This window comes from Anas acuta, chromosome 12 (assembly GCF_963932015.1).
Source record: "Anas acuta chromosome 12, bAnaAcu1.1, whole genome shotgun sequence".
Classification (NCBI taxonomy): domain Eukaryota; kingdom Metazoa; phylum Chordata; class Aves; order Anseriformes; family Anatidae; genus Anas; species Anas acuta.
Window position 1 is genome coordinate 11,548,823 of NC_088990.1, and position 24,605 is coordinate 11,573,427.

At 54.4% G+C, this 24,605-nt stretch overlaps 3 protein-coding genes across 25 annotated transcripts in view; 1 reads left to right on the forward strand and 2 right to left on the reverse strand.

Moving 5' to 3' along the window:
- Window positions 1–4,160: 4,160 nt before the first annotated feature.
- On the reverse strand, window positions 4,161–6,287 carry LOC137863033 (uncharacterized). Of its 6 annotated transcripts, none has more exons than XM_068695844.1 (7): window positions 6,160–6,267; window positions 5,980–5,997; window positions 5,695–5,769; window positions 5,533–5,598; window positions 5,086–5,287; window positions 4,374–4,582; window positions 4,161–4,293 (listed from the first exon to the last, which is right to left on the reverse strand). In XM_068695844.1, the coding sequence occupies exons 2-7, from the start codon at window positions 5,995–5,997 to the stop codon at window positions 4,273–4,275; spliced, it is 591 nt and encodes a 196-aa protein (XP_068551945.1). In that variant the 5' UTR covers window positions 6,160–6,267; the 3' UTR covers window positions 4,161–4,272. The 6 variants fall into 6 exon arrangements, 5 of the variants coding, with proteins under 5 accessions (XP_068551945.1, XP_068551944.1, XP_068551947.1 ...); XM_068695843.1 differs by having other exon boundaries at window positions 4,374–4,606; window positions 6,160–6,261; XM_068695846.1 differs by having other exon boundaries at window positions 4,374–4,606; window positions 5,533–5,550; window positions 6,160–6,260.
- Window positions 6,288–9,230: 2,943 nt separating this feature from the next.
- On the forward strand, window positions 9,231–11,946 carry NR2E3 (nuclear receptor subfamily 2 group E member 3). Its single transcript, XM_068695927.1, has 8 exons — window positions 9,231–9,477; window positions 10,023–10,173; window positions 10,484–10,587; window positions 10,665–10,919; window positions 10,999–11,180; window positions 11,321–11,552; window positions 11,626–11,731; window positions 11,814–11,946. Exons 1-8 carry the CDS (start codon window positions 9,420–9,422, stop codon window positions 11,944–11,946), a joined length of 1,221 nt encoding a protein of 406 aa, XP_068552028.1. The 5' UTR covers window positions 9,231–9,419.
- Window positions 11,947–12,409: 463 nt separating this feature from the next.
- MYO9A (myosin IXA) overlaps window positions 12,410–24,605 on the reverse strand; it is a 192,915-nt gene continuing 180,719 nt past the window's right edge. For 16 of the 18 annotated variants that reach the window (XM_068695727.1, XM_068695738.1, XM_068695739.1 and 13 more), the window contains 9 exons: window positions 22,559–22,751; window positions 22,078–22,206; window positions 21,235–21,340; window positions 20,986–21,117; window positions 19,583–19,706; window positions 18,450–18,503; window positions 15,623–15,825; window positions 15,280–15,422; window positions 12,410–15,109 (listed from right to left, as the gene is read on the reverse strand). In XM_068695727.1, coding sequence (XP_068551828.1) covers window positions 14,658–15,109; window positions 15,280–15,422; window positions 15,623–15,825; window positions 18,450–18,503; window positions 19,583–19,706; window positions 20,986–21,117; window positions 21,235–21,340; window positions 22,078–22,206; window positions 22,559–22,751 — 1,536 coding nt within the window. In that variant the 3' untranslated portion in view covers window positions 12,410–14,657. The remainder of the gene's footprint in view (window positions 15,110–15,279; window positions 15,423–15,622; window positions 15,826–18,449; window positions 18,504–19,582; window positions 19,707–20,985; window positions 21,118–21,234; window positions 21,341–22,077; window positions 22,207–22,558; window positions 22,752–24,605) is intronic. The other 2 variants (XM_068695736.1, XM_068695735.1) reach the window with 1 other exon arrangement.

Here is a 24,605-nt window from a genome sequence, read left to right on the forward strand (position 1 = left end):
AGCAGATCGACACATGCGCATAGCTTGGTGTCATCTGCAAACTTACTGAGGGTGCACTCAATGCCCTCGTCCAGATCATTGATGAAGATGTTAAAGAGGACCGGCCCCAGCACCGAGCCCTGGGGGACGCCACTAGTGACTGGCCTCCAACTGGACTTGACTCCATTTACCACGACTCTTTGGGCCCGGCTATCCAGCCAGTTTCTAACCCAACGAAGCATGCGCCAGTCCAAGCCAAGAGCAGCCAGTTTCTTGAGGAGAATGCTGTGGGAGACGGTGTCAAAAGCCTTGCTGAAGTCAAGGTAGACCACATCCACAGCCTTTCCCGCGTCCACCCAGCGAGGTGGATAATAAAATATTTGTATTATTATTCAGAATATTATTATTATCATCGCTGTGATTTTCATCATCATCACTATCACTATCATTATCATCACTTACTATTATTGTTATCACTTACTATTATTATTTACTATTATTATCATCCTCTACTATTATCATCATTTATTACTACTAATATTATTACTACCATTGTTATTTTTATTATTTACAGATAAGTAACACTATTCAGAGATAAGCCTCATTGCTATTAACAAATAATCAGTATTTTCAGAGCATTCAGGATATCATCATTATTTGAAGATAATTCAGAAATTCTATTCTTTTTCCACATTTCAACATTTTTTATTTCATATTTTCATTAAGACAGAAATAGTGACTTTCATCTGGGCAGTTACTTCACCCAATCACTCAGGATATAAAGCAGCAAATATGAGCAGATTAGGTGGAAATAATTAATAAAGCAGCTGATTAATGTTTCTTTCCTGCGCAGAGGGTGCTGAGTGAAATGATCCAGCGCAAAAAAACAGAAAGGAGCACCCCCGAAAAGTCATGATTTGCAGGAAGCAGATGCGTGGAAAGGCAAAGCGTGGGGACAAAGGGACATGGCTGCCCTGGACATGGAGGGGAACGGGCCGCTGGCCGCCCCTCACACCTTCTGCTTGCTCCTCTGGAACACGAGCGGCCTGGTGACCACCACCCTCCTTGGAGACCCCAGTAACTCCTTGGGGGCCCACCCTGCTGGGGACCCAGGCAATATAAGGAGGACATAAAAACATTAGAAGGCGTCCAAAGGAGAGCAGCAAAGATTGTGAGGGTCTGAGGGCAAGCTGCGTGAGGAGCGGCTGAGGGCCATGAGCAGAGCAGGCTGAGGGGAGGCCTCATGGCGGCCTGCAGATCCCTCACAAAGGAAGCAGGGGGGCAGGTGCTGAGCTCTGCTCTCTGGGGACAGCGACAGGACCTGAGGGAACGGCATGGAGCTGGGATGGGGACGGTCAGGCTGGGTGTCAGGAAAAGGTTCTTCACAGCGAGGGTGGTCACATGTAACAGGATCTCCCAGCACCACTGTACGGAACCTGCCAGAGATCAGGAAGCATTTAGAAATGCAGTTTCACTTTTAGATAGTCCTGTGTGGAGCCAGGAGTTAGACTCCGTGGTCCTTGTGGGTCACTTCCAACCTGGGGTATTCTATGATTCTGTGACGTTCCTATGGACCAGGAGCCTCTTGGGGAACCCAAATCTCCCTGGGGACCCCAGCCCTCCTTACGAACCGCATCCCTCCTTGGGGACCTCAGCCCTCCCGGGAGACCCAGCCCTGGAGGGAGCAGTGACACTCATGCAAATACTCACTACAGTGCCATGGCTGTCATTCTTGCAGACTTTAACCTGCAGGAAAAAGATGTCCGTTTGTCTGGGGACTCGTTTGGCCCACTGCACATGCGCTGCCCTGTCTCCATACTCACTGCCTCTGAGTAGAAATCCAACAAGTCCAGTAGGTAGAGTGCGAAGTGGATGCAGTTGTTTTCCGTGAGACTGTACTGGGCTGTGCTGTTCATCACCTCCTGGACTTTTTTCTGGAAAGCATCAAGGTCAACCCCACCCTTTTTCCTGTAAATCCAGCATTTCTCCCTCCTCTTTAACATAGCATGGAGGCCTTCCTTGCTGATTTCTCCTCTATTTTCATGATCGCCCGTGTCTGGAAAGGAAAGAGCTGGCTATTACCATGTGCCTTCACTGGCCACTGCCGTGACCTGAATAGAAGATGGGGGGCATGAGCTCACTCTGGAAGTGGATGATCTCCTCATCCCCACAGTAGACGGCAGCATGCTTGAAGAATTCTGGGCAAAATGGAGGTTTGTTCTGTAAGGGGAAGAGCAGGACATCCCCGGGCTGCAGTTTGCTCTCCACCGGCAGCTCTTCAAAATTTGTTGTGAACCGAGGCATATGTATCTGAAACAGGAACCCGACTGCCTCACTCGCTCTACTGGAAGAATGCTTAGGAGAGAAAGGGAAGATGCAGCTTCAACATGGGGCAGAAGTGGTCCCCATTGCCCCAAAACACTGCCAGTGCAGGTCTTGTTGTGTACCCTGCCCCAGGACAGCACATCCCCTGCAGAAGCACTAGGAGGAAAGGCGAGAAATCCCAAATCATTCTACTCACGGCACTGGACGACATCCTCAGGCCCACGTTGAGGGTGAAGAATGGCTACCTTGCACCAGGCTGTCCTGCTGTGGTTCTCTGTGTGCTCAGGGATGGGCCCCAGCCTGCACTTTACCCTTGCAAGCACTGTTTGCAGGGCTGGTTTTCAGCACACCTGGTTGATCCTGCCCATCTCCTGATGACCTTTGGTACCTGCATCTCCTAAAATGGAAACAGATGGGCTAAAGGCTGTTGTCACCTCCCACCCTGAGGTGGCACAGGGCTGCTCCTTTCTGCTGATTCCTCCTTCCCAAGCCACATGGACATTTTCTCCTCCCCCGGGAACCCTTTCATGGGCATGAAGCAGCCCAGAAACTCTCCCATGGGTGTGGGAGCTGACCAAGTCCCCAGAAGAAAGCCCACAGAGACCTGGAGCAGCTGCCGTGGTTTTGGCTGGACATCCTGGGGCTCAGACTGAGCTCAAGCCAGTGGGACTGTCACCTGTGGATGAGTCCACATGGCAGCACGCATACCCTGAAGTGCCTGTGACCACACAAAAAAATCCACACGAGGACAGGTAGACCTTGAAGCATCTGCAGCCATGGATTAGTCCATGACACAGCAAGTAGACCTCTAAGGGACTGTGGCCAAAGGAAAATCCCAGGCTGGAGCAGGGACAAGGGTTGGGGTTAATTGCAACCCTACGGCCTGGTCCAAAAGAGCAAGGGGTGAGGACTGCAATGGAAATGCCTTTAAATTGTTGTAAGCCATGATCTGAGTTGCATATTATAGGAATTCCTGTGTCAGGACTATAGGACTGAGGTGGATGGGCCTCACAAGAAGTAGTGCAAGAACAGCAGTGACCTGACCTGAGATGGCGTTGGCATCCAATAGCTCCATGCAACACACTGCCCCTCCTGCCCCGAGTGACTGTCATAACAGATAGAAGCTAATCATGGACTAAAAGAACTCAACAGACATGTTATGGACATTTGGCAGGTGTGGTCCATAGACTAAGGCAATTATCTTTGTGTATTAATCAAAGGGTGGTGGCTAATGCGATTGTCTTAGAAAGCGTGGGACCTGAGCATGGTGTAAGTGGTACGGAATAAAGGGTGGATATTGTCACGGTTTCAGCTGGGAGACAGTTAATCTTCTTTGTAGAGGCTGGTGTGATGCTGTGTTTGGGATTTTTGATGAAAATAGTGGTAGAAACACACTGGTATTTCGGCTGATGCAGAGCGTTGCACACAGAGCCGAAGACTTTTCTGCTTCTTCTGCTGCTCTGAGTGAGGAGGCGGGGGGTGCACAAGGAGCTGGGGGGATTGGGAACAACCCATGCCAACGAGGCTCCTCTACCCTCTCTCCTCCAGGCAGGAGGCAGCGACCTGAGGGACAAAGGTGAGTTTATCTGCAGGGGACACCAGGAAGCAGCCACTTCCTTCTTGGAAGGCAGGAAGGGGTGGTGGCATTGGGCTTCTGAGAAGGGAAAGCAAAAGTGGAAAAGCCCAATGCTGGTGCTGGACATCTCCCACTGGGGCAGGCGGTGGCCGAGGGGCTTAAAGCCAGTGTTTGTCCCTGTAACAGACAAGTTGCTGTGGTGTCCTCATGCTGCAGTGGTGCAGGGTTTCACGTGCAACCTTTTATTGAAAAGCTGTGGGCACATGCCAGCACCCACATCCACACCTCGCATCCCATACCCCACACCCTCTAGCCTTTATCCCACATCCCGCCGGTGGCCCAGGAAGGATGCTCCAGCCCTGCGTGCTTCCCAGGTCGCATCACCAGCTTCTTCACTGTAGCTCTGGGGACATCTAGGAGAGAAGACAGCTCCAGTGACACTCAGCCGGGGTGGATATTGCGGTCCCCTAGGCTTGGGGATAATGGCACCCACCATGTCCCCAGCGAGCTGGCCCAGCCCCAGCAGGGCAAGAGCGAAGTGGACACAGTTGCAGGTGACAGCATCGTACTCCAGCACCATGTCCATGGCTGCCTGGGCCCGCTGCTGCAGGGTGGCCGCATCCAGCCCCTGCTTCATCCGCAGCACCTTGGCAGGGCCCCGTGTCCGCAGGAGGTGGCTCTTACTGTGCTTGGCCACGATCCCTGTTGGGGACGTTCCCGAGGTGCCTGTGGGGTGGAGGTGATGTCCCCCAAGAAGGTTGGGGTCACCGAGAAGAGTTGGGGTCACCGGGAGGTTGGGTCCCCAAACAGCGTTGATGTCCCCAAGGAGGCTTGGGGTCATCAAAAAGGGTTGAGATGCCCAAGGAGGGTTGGGGTCATTGAAGTGGTGAAGTGTATTGAGGTCACCAGGAGGGTTTGGGCTCCAAATAAGGTTGAGGTGCCCAAGGAGGATTGGGTCCCCAGGAAGGCTGTTGTCAACAGGGAGGGTTGGGGTTGTCAAAGAGGGTTGAAGACATCGAGAGCATTAGGGTCCCCAGGTGGGGTTAGGGTCCCCAAGGAGGACTGGAGACACCAGGAGGGTTGGGTCCCTAAGGAAGGTTGAGGTCACTAAATAGGGTTGAGGTCCCCGAGGAGGGTTGGTGTCACCAAGGAGGAGATGCTATGCCCCATGTCCCTTGTGCAGGGATGCTCCCCCCGCCACTCACCTTCCAGGTGGATGATCTCCCCATTGCCACAATAGACACCAGCATGGGCACCCCACCAGCCAGGGCCACCTGAGGCCAGTGGGAAGAGGAAGAGGTCCCCAGGCTGAGGCTCCGCCACCCCGTTGGGCACAACATCAAAGTGTTGACCGAGCAGCCCCTCACAGAGGAAGAATGCCGCCGTGCTCGCAACTCCTGCCACTGCCTGGGGACACCACCATGTGTCACCTCCAGCCAGCTGCTGTGGGTGCAGCACTGACCCACTGGCTTGTCCCCATCCCACAGTGGTTTTGGGTCTCCATGGACCAGGAAAGGGGCTTTGGAAGTCATCTGCAGCTAGCACAAGTGGACTAGGTCCAGAGCACCCGTGGGTGCTGAGTAAAAGCCAGGTTTGCCCTGTTATGTGATGGGACGGGTGGTGTGGGACATGGAGGGGATGCTGGCACTTACCTGCTTGGAGCTGCTCACCTGGAAGGACAAATACTCACGGTCACCCCGGTGGCACTGGGACCCAACCTGCCCCAGACCCGGACAAATTTGGGGCAGCGTCACCAAGGTACGTCCCTTGATGTCACCCCCCCACCTGAATGGTGCCACCCAAACCTGCCGCACCCAGGAGCTCAGCCAGTGCCAGGGCTGGAGGAACAGGGGGACCTTGTCCTGCAGGGTCTGTAGCATGGAGCTCACCTGGGGGGAGAGAGCAGGACCAGAGCCACCCTGGTGTCACCAGATGGGTGGCACCCATCTCTTGTGGCACCCAGCTCACCCTCAGCACCCTCCCCATGCACCCACGTCCCCTTGCCCCCAGACTCAGCACAGACGGTGCAGGCTGTCAGGACCCCAGGGTGACACCATGGGGACAGGGTGCGGTGGCCTCCTTGGTGGCTCCCCAGCTACCTGTGCCAGGAGGTTCATCTGCAAGGACAGATATGGTGGGGGCCACGGTGACGTGCCAGCCCCAGCTTGGGGACCGCGGTGTCCCCAGGTCCTCGGTGGTGCCACGTCACTGAGCACCGAGCCCTGGCCTCGGGCACCGTGCCATCACTGGGGACGTGGCTTCACCTGCGCCCCCCTTACCTTGGGGTCTCCTCCGATGTCCCCTGGTTCTGCTGCAGTCCCCAAGCTTCAGGACCCCGACTCGCTGGCAGTGCCCGCGCCCAGGAATGTGCCCAGACTGTCCCAACCGGCCCCACCACTGCCACCGAGCCCGCCCCATCCCAGTGACACGGGGCCCTCCCAGGGGGACTGTCCCCACCTGGTGGGACATTTCCTCAGCAAACTCCTTGGGTGACTGTAAGGTTTTCACAAGACGCCTTTTATGATGGACCTGAGCCCATGGCCACCAGGGTGGTGCTGCCACCCCCCTATGGCCACCAGAATGTCCCCAGGGAGACGCTTGCCCCTGGGGCCGGGTTTCATGGCCAGGTCAGCCCCGGAGCCACATTAAAGTTTTATCTGGGGGTCAGCAAAGGTTTTGGCAAGGATCAGCACGGGTGATCTGGGAGCTGTCACCGCCCGCTGCCACCTGGCGTCATTTGTCACAGCAGGGGCACAAAGGGAAAAGGAGCCTCCGGTAAAGGAGAGCTAACGACGGGTGAAACCGGAGCCTGGCCTTGACACGGCTGAGCGCCGGTGGCTGCGTTAACCCATCACAGCTACCACTGGTGCCACCAGGGGCTGTGTGGGGCCAGCAGAGTCCCTCTTGTCCCCTTCCAGAACTTTGTGTCTTCTTTTGGTTTCTTTTGTCCCCTCCTGATCCCCAGCTCTTGGTCCCCACCATCCCCACCTGCACCTCACTGCCTCCTCCTGATCTTTGTCATCCCCTCCTGGTTCCCATTGTCCCCCCCGGTCCCTGCTGTCACCTCCTGGTCCCCACCATTCTCTCCCATGCTCCATTATCATCTTCTGGTCACTATCAAATCCTCCAGGTCTCCATTGTCCCCTTCTGATCCCCTCATCCCCTCCCAGAGCCAGTCAGGCCTTTCTGGTCATCATCACCTGTCCCCCGATCCTTGTTGTGCCCTCTTGGGCTCTGTTATCACCTCCTGGTCCCCACCATCTCCTTCTGGTCCCCTCTGTCCCCAGCTGTGCTCCACCATCTCTCTGAGGTCTCGATCAGGCCCTTCTGGTCACCATCACCCCTGCCTGAGCCTTGTTGTCCCCTCCTGGTCCCTACCACCAGCTCCCAGGCTCCATCATCCCCTTCTGGTCCCATCACCTCCTCCTGGTCCCTGTCACCTCCTTGTTCCCGTCACTCCCCTCCAGTCCTCATAGTCTCCTTCTGGTCTCCACCATCAACCCCTTCTGGTCCCCATCACCCACTCCTGGTCCCCACCTTGTCCCCTGGGTCCCCACCACCCTCTTCAGATCCCCACCATCACCACCAGGAGCAGGGCTTCCGATGTCCCCAGCTGAGCCATCCCCTGACCGGAGAACATCCGTGTGCTCCCCACGGCTGCTGGGATTAGGGCACGGGTCTCAAGACCGCCAGCAGCATCTTGGGGTAATTAGTAAATTAGTAATTAAATGCTGGGGAGAAGGGAGGGGGGCGATCCCAAGGTTTTAGGCTGGGTAATCCCGCGGCATCTGTCACGGAGCTGGGTCACGGGCTTTAACATTTGCTCCTTCACTGGGGACCCCAGCACTGGGGCCACTGGCGGCCCCTTGGTGGTGGCACCAGGCACCGGCAGGTCCCCGACTGCCCCCATTGCCCCATCGGGATGCTGGTGGGGACACCGCAGTGGGGACCCATGGGTGGGGGTCCCACAGCCGGGTGCAAGGGCAAAATGGGGATGGGAGCAATATTTTTGTAATTATTGGATTTCCTCGGCATGATGATTATTGGCCGGCAGCAGATGGCTGCCGGGGCTAATCCCCCTCCCAAATCCCAGCTCCGGAGCTGGCTTTTTACCGGCGGCACAGAGCAGAGCGCGGCGGGGCGACAAATTAGCCGAGTCAGCGCCTATCGCCATCCCAATGTGGCCAAAAACTGTCATGTCCCACTGCCATGGGGGTGCCCCTTTATGCAGTCCCTCCCCATCCCATAGAATCACTAAGGTTGGAAAAGAGCCTTCAAGATCATCTGGTCCAAACATCCCCCTACCATCAATATTACCCAGTAGAATATGTCCCTAAGCACCACATCCAACCCCATCCCCATCCCATTCCTATCCCATCCCATCCCATCCCATCCCATCCCATCCCATCCCATCCCATCCCATCCCATCCCATCCCATTCCCTCCTCATCCCCATCCCATCCTATCCCATCCACATTCCTGTTCAATCCTCATCCTATCCTATACCAGCTCATCCCCTCCCCATCCCAATCCCATCCCATCCCCATTCCCAATCCCACCCCATCCCCATTCCCATTCAATCCTCATCCCACCCCATTCCAATCCCACCCCATCCCATTCTATTCCACCTCGTCCCATCCCTCCCCATCCCCATCCCATCCTATCCCTGTCCCAGTCCCCCCCCACCACCACCCCCCCATCCTGTCCCCGGTGGCTGCAGGGGGGGGTTTAGCACCTAAAGCCCTCAAATCCCAAATTGTGCTGCCCTTTCACGGTGAGGGTTTAGCGGCCGTTGCGTAACCCTGGGGCCACCTGGCCCCGCACTGCCACGTCAGCAGCCACAGCCCAAAGCCCCAGGAGTCCCCCCCCCAGGGGGGACACCAAGGCTGCTGGCCTCGGGGGGGGGAGTGGGGACATTCAGTGGGGGCACAGCCCCATGCACCAGCACTAAGCTGCTTGGGGTGTGTGGGGGCTTCAATCATCTCCCTCGATCAGGGCTTGTAATTAATTGCTTGGGAGCAGGGAAGGGGGGAGTGTCACCCCTCCACTCCGTAATTACCTTTTTTTTTTTGTTATTCCCCTCTAAACTCCTTAGCAAGGGGCTTATGCGCTTACAGGGCCTGGTGGGCGCAGCATGGATGGAGGGGCCAGGACACCCCAGCCTCCCCCCGACCCCAACCTCCCTCCCACAATCTCAGCCCTCCACTTCTGGGGGCGGCTGCATCGCAGTGCACCCCCCCCCCCCCTCACCCCATGTCCCTCCACGGGTGGCTTTGGTGGCTTTGGTGTCGCGGGGTTTAGGGTTACAGGGAGGCGGCCGGGCTGGGGCTCAGCACCTTTTTAATTCTTCATCGCGTGGCTGATTGATCGCCCCCCCCGCGCAGACACTAAAGATTAAGACGGTGACAAACAGGCGGCTGCTTACACAGCGCCCGGCGCTAATCTGCCTTGAAGAGAGCACGGCCACGGCCCCCAGCCCGCAGAGCTGCCGGGAGGTGGGAGCAGCCCCGCGGCAGGGACAGGGACGGGGACATCCCGGCATGGCTGCGTCGCCGGTGGGGTCGGTGGTGAGCGCCGGGCTGGAGGACAGCCCCTCGGGTAAGAGCCAGCGCCCCGCTGCACGGGGTCTGCCGCCGCTGTCCTTCTTCGGGATGCTCGGGGTCCTCCACCGTGGTCCTTCTCTGGGATGCTTGGGGTTCCCCATGGTGGGCCTTGTCCAGGATGCTTAGGATCCTCAGTGGTGGTCCTTATCCATGATGTCCAGGGTCTCCTGTCCTTATTCTGGATGGTCCCGGTCCCCATCAGGGTTCCTGCATCCCCCTGCTGTGCCCCTTCTCTGCAATGCCTGTGGTCCCCGAGCCCTAGGTCACCCAGTGTCCCCAGCCCTAGGGACACCTTTCCTTCCCCATTTAAAAGTCCTGTGAGAGCTCCTCGCGGGGCATCCCGGGGACATGGGAAGATGCTGAGCCCTGTGGAGTCCCCGTTCCTGTCCTCTGGGACATCTGAGGTCCCCCGGGCTGGACCCGTGGAGGTGGGAGTGACCCCATCACCTGGGTGCTGGGGACAGTGGGGAGAGGTGAGGTGGGACAAGGGACACGGGGGTGCCCCTGATCACCCCGAGCATTGTGGCTCTGCTCCCGCAGGGCTGAGCCCGGCCCCCGGCAAGGCGCTGAGCCCCGTGCTGCTGTGCAAGGTGTGCGGGGACACCAGCAGCGGGAAGCACTACGGCATCTACGCCTGCAACGGCTGCAGCGGCTTCTTCAAGCGCAGCGTCCGCAGGAAGCTCATCTACAGGTGGGCAGCGGGGGGACGGGGACCGGGGGACAGGCAGCGGGCAGGGGTCCATGGGGACAGACAGAAACTGGGAGTACAGATGGGGACTTGGCGTTCATTGGGGTAGGACACCCAGCAAGGGAGGGTTTTCTCAGGGACAGGGCACCCAGAGGGGACAGGACACCCACGGGGACAAGGATGTTCGCTGGGTAGAGGCCACCCCCCAGGGGACAAGACACCCAGCAGGGACAAAGTGCTCCCAGCATGGGACACCCCTGGGGGGGACAGGGCCACCCCTGCGGGCACAGCCGGGTGCCACCTCTCCTCGCAGGTGCCAGGCGGGGACGGGGCTGTGCCCGGTGGACAAGGCGCACCGCAACCAGTGCCAGGCCTGCCGGCTCAAGAAGTGCCTGCAAGCCGGCATGAACAAGGACGGTGAGCGTGGGGGGACACGATGGGGAGGGAGGTGACCATGGGGGGTGGCCGCTGTTGATGCCACCGTGTCCCCGCAGCCGTGCAGAACGAGCGTCAGCCCCGCAGCACGGCCCAGGTCCGGCTGGATAGCATCGAGCTGGATGCTGAGCTGCCCCCCGAGCACGTGGCCGCCACACGCGAGGTCCCCTCGGTCCCCTGCCCAGCCCCGCGTGGCCCCGGGGCCACCGCTGCCACCACCACCGTCCCCCGTGCACCCACACCGCCCACCAACCACCGCTTCATGGCCAGCCTGATGACGGCCGAGACCTGCGCCAAGCTGGAGCCTGAGGACGGTGGGTGGCTGTCGGTGTTCGGGGGGACTCTGGGGTTGAGTCCCCACGGCAGGGTGACACCATGTCACCGTCCCCACAGCCGATGAGACGGTGGACGTGACGGGCAGCGAGCCCGAGCGGGCAGGCAGCGAGTACCAGGTGGCACCGTACCCGGCGGCTGGCCCCGAAAATGTCTACGAGACCTCGGCACGCCTCCTCTTCATGGCTGTCAAGTGGGCCAAGAACCTGCCCGTCTTCTCCAACCTGCCCTTCCGCGACCAGGTGGGGACCACCCCAGTACATGAAAGGTGACAGCGGGATGGTTGGAGCCTCCCTGAGCTCCCTTCCTGGTCATGGGAGATGTTCCTCTGCCCACCCGTGGGTGCTCCAAGGGGGTTGATGGGGTTTTGGTTGCCCCCAAGGTGATCCTGCTGGAGGAAGCATGGAGCGAGCTGTTCCTGCTCTGCGCCATCCAGTGGTCCATGCCCCTGGAGAGCTGCCCGCTGCTGGCTGTCCCCGAGCCGTCCCCTGGCAAGCTGCTGCCGGCCACCATGGATGTCCGGGCGCTGCAGGAGACCCTCGGGCGCTTCAAGGCACTGGCAGTCGACCCCACTGAATTCGCCTGCATGAAGGCCGTGGTGCTCTTCAAGCCAGGTGAGGGGACACGCCTGGGTCCCCCACGGCCTGTCCCCACGTCCCCCTACCCCAATGCTTGCTGTCCTCACAGAGACCCGCGGCCTGAAGGACCCCGAGCAGGTAGAGAACCTGCAGGACCAGTCGCAGGTGATGCTGGGCCAGCACAACCGCTCCCACTACCCGGGGCAGCCCGTCAGGTACGGCCGTCCCCATCCCCAGCGGGTGCCGGGGACACTGGGGGTGGTGACACCACCCACCACCAACCCCTCTGTCCCCCAGGTTCGGGAAGCTGCTGCTGCTCCTGCCCGCACTGCGCTTCCTCTCCTCCGAGCGCGTGGAGCTGCTCTTCTTCCGCCGCACCATCGGCAACACCCCCATGGAGAAGCTGCTCTGCGACATGTTCAAGAACTGAGCCCCCCCCCGCCGCCACCCGGCCATCGCTCGTTGGCTTTTGGGACCCCCCCATCGCACCCCTGGGCTGTTTGTTGTCCCCTTGTCACCCCCTGGGGCTCCTCGTCCTGGCCTGAACGTGCCCGAGGTGGTGGCCAGGTCCATGGGATGCGCCTCACGGACCGGCTCCCCACCCTGGGGGGCTCGCAGCCTGCCCCCCATTTTGTACTCAGAATAAAGAGGGCTTTTGCAGCCAGCCTCCTCCTGGCCTTTGTTTGGGGTCTGGCACTGGGGACACAGGGAACACTGGGCTGGAAAAAGCAACAGAAAAAACAGATTTCCAGCACCAAATGGAAAGCCAAGAAGCAAAACCCACCCGAAGACATGGAAACGGGAGAAAATGTTACCTTTTTGGGGCACTTCCCACGGCGCCAGCCCCCCCGAGCATCCCCCCTGCACCAAAGACATCACCCAGCGCCAGGCGCTCCTCGTTACAGCTCTTTAATAAGCGAGGGGTTCACTCGGCCACCAAGCCGCTTTGTACAGCCACACGGTATACGTCGGAGAAATATTACACAAAAATTGCACTTTATACAGAACGACGGCCTTATTGCAGGAGGGAAGGGAACAACATTAATTAAGAAATTAAAGAGAACCCGCGGACGCGACATGACAGCTTGCCAGCTGCCCCCCTCCCCGCTGCCAGGGGAGAGATAAATCATTCTCCTTTATATAATTACGCTTTTATTTCTTTTTTTTTTTTTCTTTTTCTTTTTTTTTTTTAACAGGTAAAATTTATAGAGAGTATGACACAGGATAATATATCCTCTTACAATACATACTTTGTTTTTTTTTTCCTTTTTAATTTACACTCAGCATACTTATAAATTACTTAAAAAATTTCCGTTAAAAATAATAATTAACAACACGCAGCCCATGTCCTTTCCAGTAGTAAGTACATTCACTTGGTACGAGGAGCGGATCGTCTTCAAAACCTAACCTTTTGCCTCCCCAAAAATGGCAATTTACCCTTGAGGGGAAGCAAGCTGGGCGCTGGATCCATGCCGAGTGGGAAGCGGCTCAAACACCCAATTTTCCATGATTTCTGGGGACCCAACGCTGACTGCACCAGGCTCTTGCTGGGTGCTCGTGCCGTTTACAGGCTTTTCCCCAGTAAATTCCTGCCCTTGTGAGCATCGCCGCGCCCCTGCCCCGCTGTGCCCCGCTCTGGTCCTAGCACGGCCCCGGCCCGTTTCGCCCAGCGACGGGGGTTTCATTCCTCCCAATCCCAAGCAGGGAGGCAGAGCAGGGACAACGCTTTCTTCCCCCATGCAGCTTAAATCATTTCCCCTTTCCAAAATAATAATAATTAAAAAAAAAGGAAGAAGAAAAGGAATGAAATAAATAAATAAAACATCCCTTGAAATAACTGGCACTTGGGCTGGGAAGAGGGGGCTGCACTGCAGGACCGAGCCGATGCCGCGAGCGCTGAGGGCAGGAGCAAGACTGGAAGGAGCCGAGCATCCCCAGCCCCAGTCAAACTAATGCAAAATACCCAGGAAGACACAATTATTGGTATTTTCCCCCTTTTTCTTGGCGTTTAGGGAAAGGAGCTGAGCCTCAGCCTGCAGACGCACGGAGCGAGCAGCCTATCCAAAAGGGCAGATCCAGCATTTATTAATCCAATTAGCGTCCCCGGGCTCCTAATCTCTCCTCTCTTCCAGCGACCGCGGTGCTTCTCCGAGCACCCGGGCTGCAACCGAGCTGGTGCGGGAGGGATTAAGCCCCCGGTTGTTGGCGAGCGCTGATAATTAGCGCGATCACGGGCACTGCTTCCAAGTGACGCTAATTACAGCCCCGTGGATTTCTCGCCAAAGACGATGTGCGCGGTGACGTGCACGCTGCCGCCAGGTGACGGGTGGGACAGCGGGACGCCCGCGGTGACCCCACTGTGCCCATCGCTTCCCTTGCCCTGGCACAGAAAAATAAAACTCCTATCTGGGGAAAAATAGTTAAAAAATAAAAAAAAAATATTTACAATAAACTCCAGTAAGCCAGAATATAAACAGATAGAGCTTCAAGTAAGTCCTTGATTATTATTATCATTTTTTTAATACTGATGGTCTCAAAAAAAACAAAACAAAACAAAACAAAAAAAAACAAGAGGAGGGTGGTTAGGTCACATTGAAAAACAAACGAACAAAAAAAAGATGACTTTTGGCAGATTTCCTTAACGCTTTTCCATGCACTTGGCTTTTGCTTGAATGACACGATTACAGCGCAGGGGTCTCGGAGCCCACTCCCGCCGGCAGCGCGGCCGGACCCAGGCGCCTTTGTGGGCTTTTGGGCTTTGCTTTCCACGCATTCCTACTTCCTCGCTTGATGATGGGACCTCCAGCCACGGGCAGCTCGGCACAAGGGTTCGGCTGCGGCGCTGTCACCCGGACAAAGAGCAACGCGCCCTTCCCGAGGTGGGACCCAGGGCTTTCCATTTCCCCACCGACGTCCTTCTGTCCCTCCTCTGTCCCTCTGTCCCCAGGCCGCCTGCCCCGGCCGCTCCCGACCCCACACCGTTAAGGCCACTGCTGAATCCGTCCCCACCAGCCTTCTGGATTGAGCGCTCGTCTTCCTCTGGCGCTGGCGCCCAAGCAATTGGTGAGGAAGATGGTGACGATGATGATGGTGACAACAGGGGATGCTCGAGGCTTCGCCACAGGGCCGGGGGCTCACACCTCACACCATGAACTCGTTGCTCCCCAGGAGGACGAGCTGCTGGCCGGCGGCCCGGTCGGCCTCGGGGTTTCTCTTGCGGCCCGTGCCCCCCTCTGGTGGCTCTTTGGTTTTCGGGGGGGAATTCTTCACGCTCTTCAGTTTCTGCTTGCCCTTCTCCGGGTTGAAGGTCCCGCGGGTGGTGAACTGAGGGCGGTCGTCAGGTGGCCCCGAGGTGGGCTCGGGGGGCTCACCCGGCCCCCCCGCTCGGTAGAAGGGCGATTTGGAGTACATCTGGAAGCGCTTGCGGGGCAGGTGGGGTAAGCAGGAGGTGGATGACTGGGAGGAGGAGGAGGAGGAGACGATGGAGGCGTCCGCCGTGTCCGCCGCGTCCGGCCGCGTCCTGGGGTGCCTTCGCAGCCGGCTGGGCCCCTCCGCCTTGGTGGGACGCAGGGAGCTAAGTGCTACGCTTCGCTCTGAGGAACAGGGACCACGGGAGGGTTAGTGGCCTGGATCCGGCCTTGGACAGGCACCTTGTCTCACTAACGCCAACCGCACTGCTACATGCACAGCAGGCAGCTTGGCTGTGGAATGGCCTAACCAAAAAAAAATAAATAAAAAAAATTCCAGGGAGGCTTTTACTCACCCGAACGATCGGAGATGGCTCCTTCAGAGTCAAAGTTTAGGTTTTCAGAGCTGTCAGCAGTGCCGATGGAGGCTTCGGATTCGAGCGTTTCATCATCAGAAGCGCGGGGCTCCAGCGTCAGCATCTCAAACGTCAGCTCCTCCCTGTGAAAACCAACCCCGTGACCAAACAGGACTGAAAAAGGGGGGGGAGGAAAACAAGAGGGATGTGGAGAAGTCCTCCAGCTTATCCCAGGAACAACACACCAACCCTGGAACGCAATCACACTCAAGTCATGCCCGAGCTGAACCTATAAGCATCGGGTGTGGGAGTGAGCGTGGCTTGAACTGCAGGCCAGACTCACTTCTCCTTCTGCAGGCTTTCGATCTGCTCGGTCAGCACCCTCTCCTCCTGCTGCATGGCTGCTTGCTGCTGCTCCGTGACGTCCATCTCCATGGCCTCCTCGCTGCTCATGGTCTCCTCAGGGACATCCGACACCGAGGGCAGGCGTACGGCGACGGGAGAAGTCGGGCTGGGGTAGGTGCCGCGCCGTATGCGTCCTTTGCCCTGGAGATAAACGTCGGTGTCAAACAAGCCCCCAGACAGGATTATTTGGCAAGCCTGCAGGACATCTCAGGCACCGGCAGCTTTCTCCCCTGAGTGTTCCACTCCCAAGGAGCAGAGGAGATGGCCCCAGCCTCTGCTTGCACCCCAGAGGCTTCAAAATCTCACACCCAGCTGGGAGATGTACCAGGAGCACTCAACACGCTGGGGATGGTGGAGATGAAGCCAACGCACCTTGACCAGCTATGCACGACCCAAAAAAAGCCAAGCACATGCTGCTTCTACAAATCCGGGTGGAGCGAACAACAGCGTTGGCTTTGGATGGAAGGAAATGCGGGCATGCACACGGAGACACTGCCTGTTCTTGGGGGGCTCGCCCTCCCCGGCAGGGAGGTGTCACGAGACTCAACACAATGGTGCAACGGGACGGCGGGTTGAAGAGGAGGAGGGTCTGCTAATCAGGTGGGAAATGGGAGGAAGCGCTGCATGAGAAAAGTGGGTGAGGAACAGCTGGAGAGCAGCAAAAATGAATGGTCAGGGAAAACATCATTGAAAAATGATGATCAAATGCAGCAGTGCCACAGCTACTGACTTGCACCTGCAGTTAAGGGGAGATTTAATGCAGCTGTGCCAGCAGCCCCCGCGCTGAAGAAATCTGAGAAAACATTTATTTTTACTAGTATTAAACCTTCTGACTATGAAAAAGTTCTCAAATGGGGGTATCATGGATGGATACACATGCAGCTGGCCTCTGCTTTAACGTTGGAGGAACAGCTCCACAGATCTGCTCCACACGGTAAAAGAAAAATACTGGTTTTGGATACGAAGGATGCTGTGTAGTAGCTACTGGGGCACACAGGTTAGAAAGATTTTAATTACGACTGAGTCGTAACTGAACACAACTCATCTTCTGAATTCAGGATCCTGAGCTGACCATGTCTTAGGACACCAGTGCAAGGTGGAAAACCCATCATTTGCCTCCACTCCACTCAAAAGCTGCCCTCATCCATCAAAAGATCATTTTATTTCTTAGGTGGTGAATACAGATCCCCCTTCTAGTTCTTGCTGTGCTCTGCCCCGTTCGCAAGCTCGTTGCTATCCATCTTCGCTTCTCTAAGGATATCTAAGCACTGTAGCTGGGACACCTCTTGGTCTTTCTCACAATCCACATGCCCAGAACATGGTACGAGAGACTCGTTTTTTTTTTCCTTGAAAGCAAAAAACTATCAGAAATGTGAGCAGAGATCTTTCTTCAAGCTGCAAAGCATCCCTATGCTGATGTTAATGGGACACAGCTCTTGTGGGAGGCAATGCTGAGCATTTCTTCCACCTGCAGTGTCTGTTAAGTTCTCCACCCCACACAAATGCTGCTGCCTGGTGCTGAGACATGAGATTTGCTCCATTTTACCCTTTCATCTCCCAGTGTCGCACCTGGGAGATCTCTTCTCCAGCCACAAAGAAGCTTCTGCACCCCAGAGCAACGTTGCTCTGATGGCAACCTCATCACGTGGGCTCCTGAGCTGAGGCACAGCCACCTGAATCCTATTAGCAAAAACCCCTGAGCTCCCAAAGATCCCCAGCACCTCGTGTACTGCTCTCCCTGCCTATGGGGTGGTCAGCAGCGAGCGGATGCTGCGGTGACGACGTACACGTGGGCTTTCAGCAAAGCCCTCTCCTCTCCCCGCTGCTGCGAGTGGAAAATTTCCTGACGGCTCGGATGTGCGTTTGCTCACAGCACAAGGGCTTGCGCCTCTGCCGCTGGCTTTCCTGCGTCAACCGAGCGTTTGTCTGGGCTGAGATGAGGGCAACACCACTTTCTGGTGTATTTAATGCGTCTGCTAAGCCTGGTGTTTGCTCCAAAAGCCCCCGAGCAGAGGGCTTGCAAAACAGTGTCCAGGGTGGCATGGTTCAGACCCAGGTCTCCTTTTTCCCCAAACAATTGTGGATGCAGAAGGGTGGGGAGAAGCATCATGGGCTGCAAGTGGTGTAAAGAGAAATAGCTCCACAAGCTTCCCCCTATCCTAGGGCAGCGTTTGTGGTCTGTGTCTCTCCTACGTCCACCACGGTCTCCCTGAGGAGCACATTGCTGCAGTGGCTCATGCTGGGATAGAGAGGTGAGGGAGGGGTGGGGACATCAGGAGCTGCTGGGTCCCCAGATTCATCCTGGGCTGTCCCAGCCATCAGGGTGCAGCTGAGAGCCCTTTGGTGGATGCCTCGCCATCCCCCAAATCCAGCCTGCAGGATTTACCCACCGTAGCCAACGCAACGGCTTCACGGCACGGTGCCTAAATGCATCCCGAGCAGAAATCGTGGGTGGAAGAGTCAAAGAAAGAGAAAGTCAGAGAAGCACAGAATGGGAAAACAAAAACACTACAGAAAAACAAGACGTGAGGGCGAAAGCTGCTTTTCAGGGAGCTGCATGCAGTGAGGGCAGCCCGCGGGGGAGCCCGGCAGATGCGACCGCTCCTGCTCCTGGGTGGGAACCGGCTGGTCCAAGAGAGGCGCCTGCACGGGGACAAGACGGGAACGTCATGGACAATGGCCGGTGGCACGGGGCTGGAATGAGCGGCGGTCACACACAATGGAGGGACGCGGCTGGCACAGAGCACCGTGCAGTTAATACATACCGGGATTGAACTGCGGGTTATGCTCATAAATCTAACTGCAATTAGTACGGGTTTCTGGATTAGAGAGGACATGAAAAGGAAAGCAGAAGGTTAGAGTGCACATGCCATCGCCCTCCAAAAGAACCATTTTTTGTTCATTTTTGTCTTTTTTTTTTTATTTTTTTTTAACTGGGATGAGTGAGGCAGCTCTCTGCTGCATCTGCGCCAGCGCACGGCCGAGCCCCAAGCTTGGCAAAACGAATCCGGGAATTGCCTGGGCTTAGTCCCAGAAGCAGCACCCGTGGTCAGAAATGCCCCAAGGGCAACAGCGGGCAGCTCGGCCCCATAGCACGAACCCAGGCCGAGTCTGTCCTGATCCCACAGCCAAAAAGCCAAACGTAGCGCGTGTCGGCAGCCCGCTGGTGTGCCGGAGCGAGATGGACCCAGACCCTGCCGTCGCTCACCCCAGAAGCATGGAAGCTCAATGAGATGGTTCAGGAGCCTTGAGGGAGCTCGGTTTGGGTTTGGATAGCATTATTGAGCTCGTCTGCACCAAAAAGAGGACGAAGCAAGGCCGTGGTTATGGGTTGCTTCGGTCCAGGTCTCCCCGGTGTTTGTGCATGGGGTGACAGTGAGGTGGTTGTAAGCAGAGGGCAAACAAAGGCTTGATTCAACGTAGGACCCAGTTGTTCAAGTGTGTAAAATAAAGCCTGAAATGTAACCAGGAGCCTCTGAGCTCAAGCCACTACATCTCCACGGTGCCTTCTCTCAGGCTTCTGGCAGACTTTCCCCATCACCTTTGCTGGACTCTTGTTTTTGTGTAATTCCCTGAAAACCCGAGGAGCTGCCATAGGGCTGGGCACGGGTCCTGTGCTGCTTGGGGTGGGATGGTTTGGCAGGTGCAAGGGGGCAGGGAGGCTGGAATAAGCAGGGGGAGGTAAGGCAGGGTTGTTTTGAGTGAAAGGAGAGGACAGGAGAGAAGAGAGTGTCAGAGCCAGAGGGAGGTCTGACTTTCCCTGCTGCAAGACAGAAACCCTCCGGGGCTGTGACAGACACACCACGGGAACACCTCATCTCCTCCTGGCTGCAAATTCCCTTGGAGCAGGGAAGGGGACACGAGTCCGTGAGCAGCAGGGCCGGGCGCAGCGTCTCACCATCGACCTGCGGATCAGGGACAGGCGGCTCTTGGCTTTGTTCTCAGCAAACTCCAGGCTGTTGATGTCCTTGAGACGAGCCTTGTATTTGTTCATCTGCTCGATGACAATTAGTTCTACGCAGCTGAGGGTAACGAAAAGACAAAATTGGTGTCAGAACGAATTTTATCTGAGCTGCCCCTGCTTGGCACAAAGATCTGCCTTGCTTGAGAGCTCCAGCGTGCAAGGATGGAAAAAACCAAGGAAATTTCCTAAAAAGGGCAGTAAAGGACTTTGGATGGACCAAGGAACTTGGACTAGGGGAATTAAAGACCCCCAAGGGTTAAAGCAGAGAAACTCCTGCCCTGGGAAGGGAGAGATGGGACAAGGAGAGGAAGATGCAAACCTGTGAAAGGCAGGTTGCTTCTGGGCTGCAAATGCACACAGACTTGTTTGCATGCAGCTGAGACAGTAACGCAGCAACACAAGCTCATTTAGCTGTCTGAGCTGACTTTTTAATGCTGTTGGGATCGTGTTTGGGGAAAAAAAACTTTCCATGTAATAAAATTAGAGGATGTGCTATAGCTGAAGTCTACAAGAGAAAATACAATGAAATCCCTTGCTGGGACAAGTTTAGGAGATTTATTCAAACTCACTCAGAGGTAGGCAGGGGAGTCTAGTGGGAATGTTTTTGGTATTTAAGGCCAAAAAGGGTCCTATGAGGTGGGTCTCCAAGCACATTCTGGTCTTTAACAATTTTAATACACTTAACTGGAGGCTAAAAACCTCTTTCAGTAGCCCAGCCCTTCACCGGATGGTTTCCCACTACAGTTCATCTCAAATGTCTCCATTATCCATTTTTAAATCTGCTTAGTGAGACAGGCTGAATTTGTTCAAGTGCTTCACTTTTTGTAAAACCTTTGCAATTATGTCAAATACCTTAAAGAAATCTAAGTAGACAGTATTGCTGCCTACCAAAAAAACTCATCTTCTTCTCAAAAAAAACACAACCACAAACAAACAAACAAACAAAATCCCAGCAAATTAAGTAAGAATAAAGACTTAGTTGTCTAAATGAGATTAACCACATCAGCACAAACTCCACTTATTCCTGCTAAGATCTGCTGGGCATGAAGGATGGAGAGAGCATGTTTTAAAATCCTGGAGAGCGAGTTGATCTGCTCTGGTGGATCCTCCCTTCCTTAATAATCCCCATTAACCACCGCTTGGCTGTTGAGAAAACATTAAATACTTCCTTAAGATGCAGTTAATATGCAAAGCTGTACGGTGTTTGTCATTTCCAGGCTAAAGCTCTCTATTTCTGAGCCATCTGACGGTACTAAAGGTTATTGAGTCGTAAGTGGTGACGTGGCCACAGCCACAGAGCAGGAGCTGGACCATCCTGCCCAGTGCCACATCCTTACGTGGTTGTTTTACTGATGTCCTGAACGCTCTGCAGTGGGTCTGTTGTGTCGGGGCAGCGGAGGATGCAGGGAGCAAAGACGATGGCCAAAGCGTTAGCTGACATTCGGTTGGTCTCCTCCTGGAGGGCAATCCTAAAAAAAAAAATAAAAAAAATACAAGGATTACTAGAGAAGCCAGGGATGAAGGCAGCTCCTTTGCCTCTGCCACTGGCAATGAGGAGTTGCAGCCTCCCCACTGGTCCTGTGTACCTGACGAGGTGGAAGATGAGGCGCTCCAAGGTGCTCAGATGGGTGCGGGAGAGCTGGTCGATGACTGAGTAGACTCCCCGCACCGTCTCCTTCCTCTCTTGCAGGCCTGCAGAGAACACAACAGCCTTGTCACGGGCACTGCTGGAGGCCTCACTGCAGCCCCCGCCACCAGTAAGACATCTCCATGGGGGCTGCAGCAAGGGCTCTCCTCCCCCTCATTCCTCTCTCAGCAGGTTCTCTCTGCCCTCCTCGCACTTGGCACGCTCTCAAACACATTCATTTTTTATTTTTTTTTTTTGAAAGGGTTGTTTCTTAGAGCCGGGAGCTGTAAAGCATACTGTACTGCTAAAAATAATATGTTTCTACTTCTTTCTCCTGTTTAAAATGGTTCATTCTTCATGCTTACCATCACCATTTAACAGACAGACCTGGATAGCAGGTTGAAATCTGCTGAACTCTGATGGAAAAACCCTTCAGCAAAAAACAGACTTTGAAACTGGACAAATAAGACTGGGTAAAATCAGATGCTTTGGGACTGAAGAGAAAGAATTAGGCACATAAAGCAGCTGACATTTCCCTTAGGAAATGATGATCTGGAGATGATCTGTCCTTTAAAGATCACCTTATCCAATGCCTCACCACGGGTACGGACACCTCCCACTAGACTAGGTTGCCCAAAGCCCCATCCAATCTGGCCTTGAACACTTCCAGGGATGGGGGTGGAGGGTTCCACAACTTCTTTGAGAATGGTGAGACCTGGGAAGATGTTGCCCAGAGTGAAAAAATTCTTCCTTATACCCAGTCTAAATCTACCCTCTTTCAGTGGCAAAGGATGTTCCTTACCCATCGCCCGCAGAAACTCCTCGTACAGCTCAAAAGTCATGAGAGGGTTGGGCAAGTCTCGGAGCCACTGCTTAAAGACACTGGCAATGACGTGGATGTTGTAGTCATCTAAATTCACATTATCAATGTCTGTTCGTTGGGGTTCAGCAGTGCATTGAGAAGAAGGCACAAAAACAAGAGATAATGATCAATATTAAGCTGTAAGTGAAGCCAGTGTGTGGGTAAGCTATACCTCTATGACAGAAAACATCCCTGTGCCACCACACTGCATTCAGCAGCAGGAAATCTGGCATCTGATTTCAGCTTTACAGGTTAAGACTAGAGGAAAACACATTTTCCAGGGCAAGAAACCTTGGGTGGTATCAGGACTTATTTTCTTGCTGGCACCATTTCTAAGACAGAGCTTTCCCTCAACTATAATTTTTTTTTGTGTTGCACCCAAAAAGAACCAGCCAGGTCTTCTGTCATTTTTCCCTTTTACCTGTATCAAGTCCTTGCCGCAGCTCCTTGATCTTGTTGGTGGACCCTGATTTTCTGTAAATGCCCTCTGTGTACAGCCCATGCATTTCTATGTAGTTGATCAGCTTCTCCACCAGCACTGGCACAGCTCGCTCCTCGCTGGTCAGCCGGGACAGCTCCACGCCGAACTGCCGAGATGAGAGCTCAGGATCATACTGACGGGGAAGAGAAAAATGCAAAAGAATTGAATTCTTTCAGTTCCTTCCAGAATTCCTTCCAGAAAGTAATGTGTCAATGTTCAGGCTGTTTCAAACCATCCAGTTTACCTGCAAGTCACAAGCAAAGGGGGACAGGACGCCCCTGGACCTTAACCCCAACCTGTTGTTTCACTATTACCAGCAGCCTCACAAATGTGCACAGTCCCAGCTTGCAACACAAAATCAGACTCTGGGCATGCGCCTGAAGTCATAAACATTTGGGTTTTTTTCATTTAACCACCACACTGTGGTTACAGTGTTCTTAGCAGCTGGGCATATTCCTCTCATCTCCTGCCCCTCTGGCACCATCTCCAGGAATGACTTCACTTGCCTGAAGATGATGCACAAAGCAGTCCTAACAAAATTTTGACACAAATACCCAGTACCAGCAAAGGGAATGTGAGACAGCATGCACTGCAATGCAGTGATGAGCAAGATGACCCTGAAACAGGTCACAGCTCCTCTTACAACCACTCCTACACCTTTTCCCATTCAATGTCGTCCTTTCATCAAAGAAAACATTATCAACCTCATGAGGTGATGTGAGGAAGATGACCATGGTATGTTCTGCAGTGAAAATGCCCCAGGAAACAACAGGTGGGGAACATCTAGTCCCAGCTACCAGCTGAAATTCATAGTCTGCTCTTCTACCAGCCCACTTGGCTGCCGAAACCACCACCAGATGTGACGCCACAAATGCTACAGGCTTCTTCAGTCCAGTGGGAAGACAAGTAACTCAGAGACATGGACAAAGCAAGGGCAAAAGCAGTTCCACATCCACCAAGAGAAATGAGCTCAGGATTTGCTCAAGCTCACCACTGTAAATCTAGAGAAACAGATCCACTCTGGGACAAGGTTAGAAAGCAGTTACAAAATTGGCCATAGCCAGAAAACAAAGACATCCTTCTTAAAGCATACTACACAGTTTGTGGCACTCTGTTGCTGAAAACAACCCTAAAAATGTTAATCCACCAAGCACAGACAAGCCAGAGCCTTCCTACAGGAGGACCTCAAACTGCCCAAACAGAGACACTGTAAATTTATTTTCTTGAAGACAGTACAAAAACTTTCTTGTGCAGAGAAAAAAAAAACACAAAACAAAACAGGAAATGAGAAGGTTCCAAGCATCTCTGAGCAACCATTTAGAGCTGCAATTATTTTTAGGTTTCATTTTTCACAGAGAGGAACAAAAAAGGACTGAAAGATCAACTTAGGCAAATACATCAGTATCTCTTTCACAACATTTAAATACGAAACTCACTTCAGATAGTGCTATTTTCCTGCAAAAGTCCCCTATTGTCCTGAAAAATTTTCATGGCCTCAACTCCCTTCCTGCTTCATTTCTGGGCGGGTGTGATGGAACCATGGCCAAGATGATGGGCTCAGACTGCAGACCCAAGAGCATGAGGACCAGCCTGTGAAATAGGCATCTAGCAAAGCCTAGAGGTCTCCTCCCTGTAAAGAGGAGGCTCGGTTGTTCAGATCTCAAATCACAGATGCAAAAGGTCTAAAAATACGCAAGGGAACGTCTTTGAAAAAATCAAGTGATCTCATTAAACTTCACAGATTTGTAGAACAAAACCTCAGAGAACCCATTCCCAACTCTTACAGAGACGGACTGCCAGAAAAGGAGAAATTGCAGAAGAAATATTGTATCAAAGCAAATATATTCATATATACGTATATATATATATATGCACATTTACATATATATATTCAGATTATTCCTTGGGAAAAAAGTAATCATAAGGCTTTATGGAGACTGTACACCTGAGAAGCCTCTTAGGGTCTGAAAAAGCTTTGCACACATTA

Bases quoted from the DNA above. Each gene is read 5' to 3' on its own strand.
- NR2E3 (XM_068695927.1), top strand. From the start codon at position 9,420: ATGGCTGCGTCGCCGGTGGGGTCGGTGGTGAGCGCCGGGCTGGAGGAC. The intron at 10,920-10,998 runs GTGGGTGGCTGT...CCGTCCCCACAG, and splicing joins CAAGCTGGAGCCTGAGGACG to CCGATGAGACGGTGGACGTG. The intron at 11,553-11,625 runs GTGAGGGGACAC...CTGTCCTCACAG, and splicing joins CGTGGTGCTCTTCAAGCCAG to AGACCCGCGGCCTGAAGGAC.
- LOC137863033 (XM_068695843.1), bottom strand. The intron at 5,599-5,694 runs GTGCGGCAGGTT...GGTCTGGGGCAG, and splicing joins GGCACTGGCTGAGCTCCTGG to GTTGGGTCCCAGTGCCACCG. The intron at 4,607-5,085 runs GTGAGTGGCGGG...TCCACCCCACAG, and splicing joins GGAGATCATCCACCTGGAAG to GCACCTCGGGAACGTCCCCA.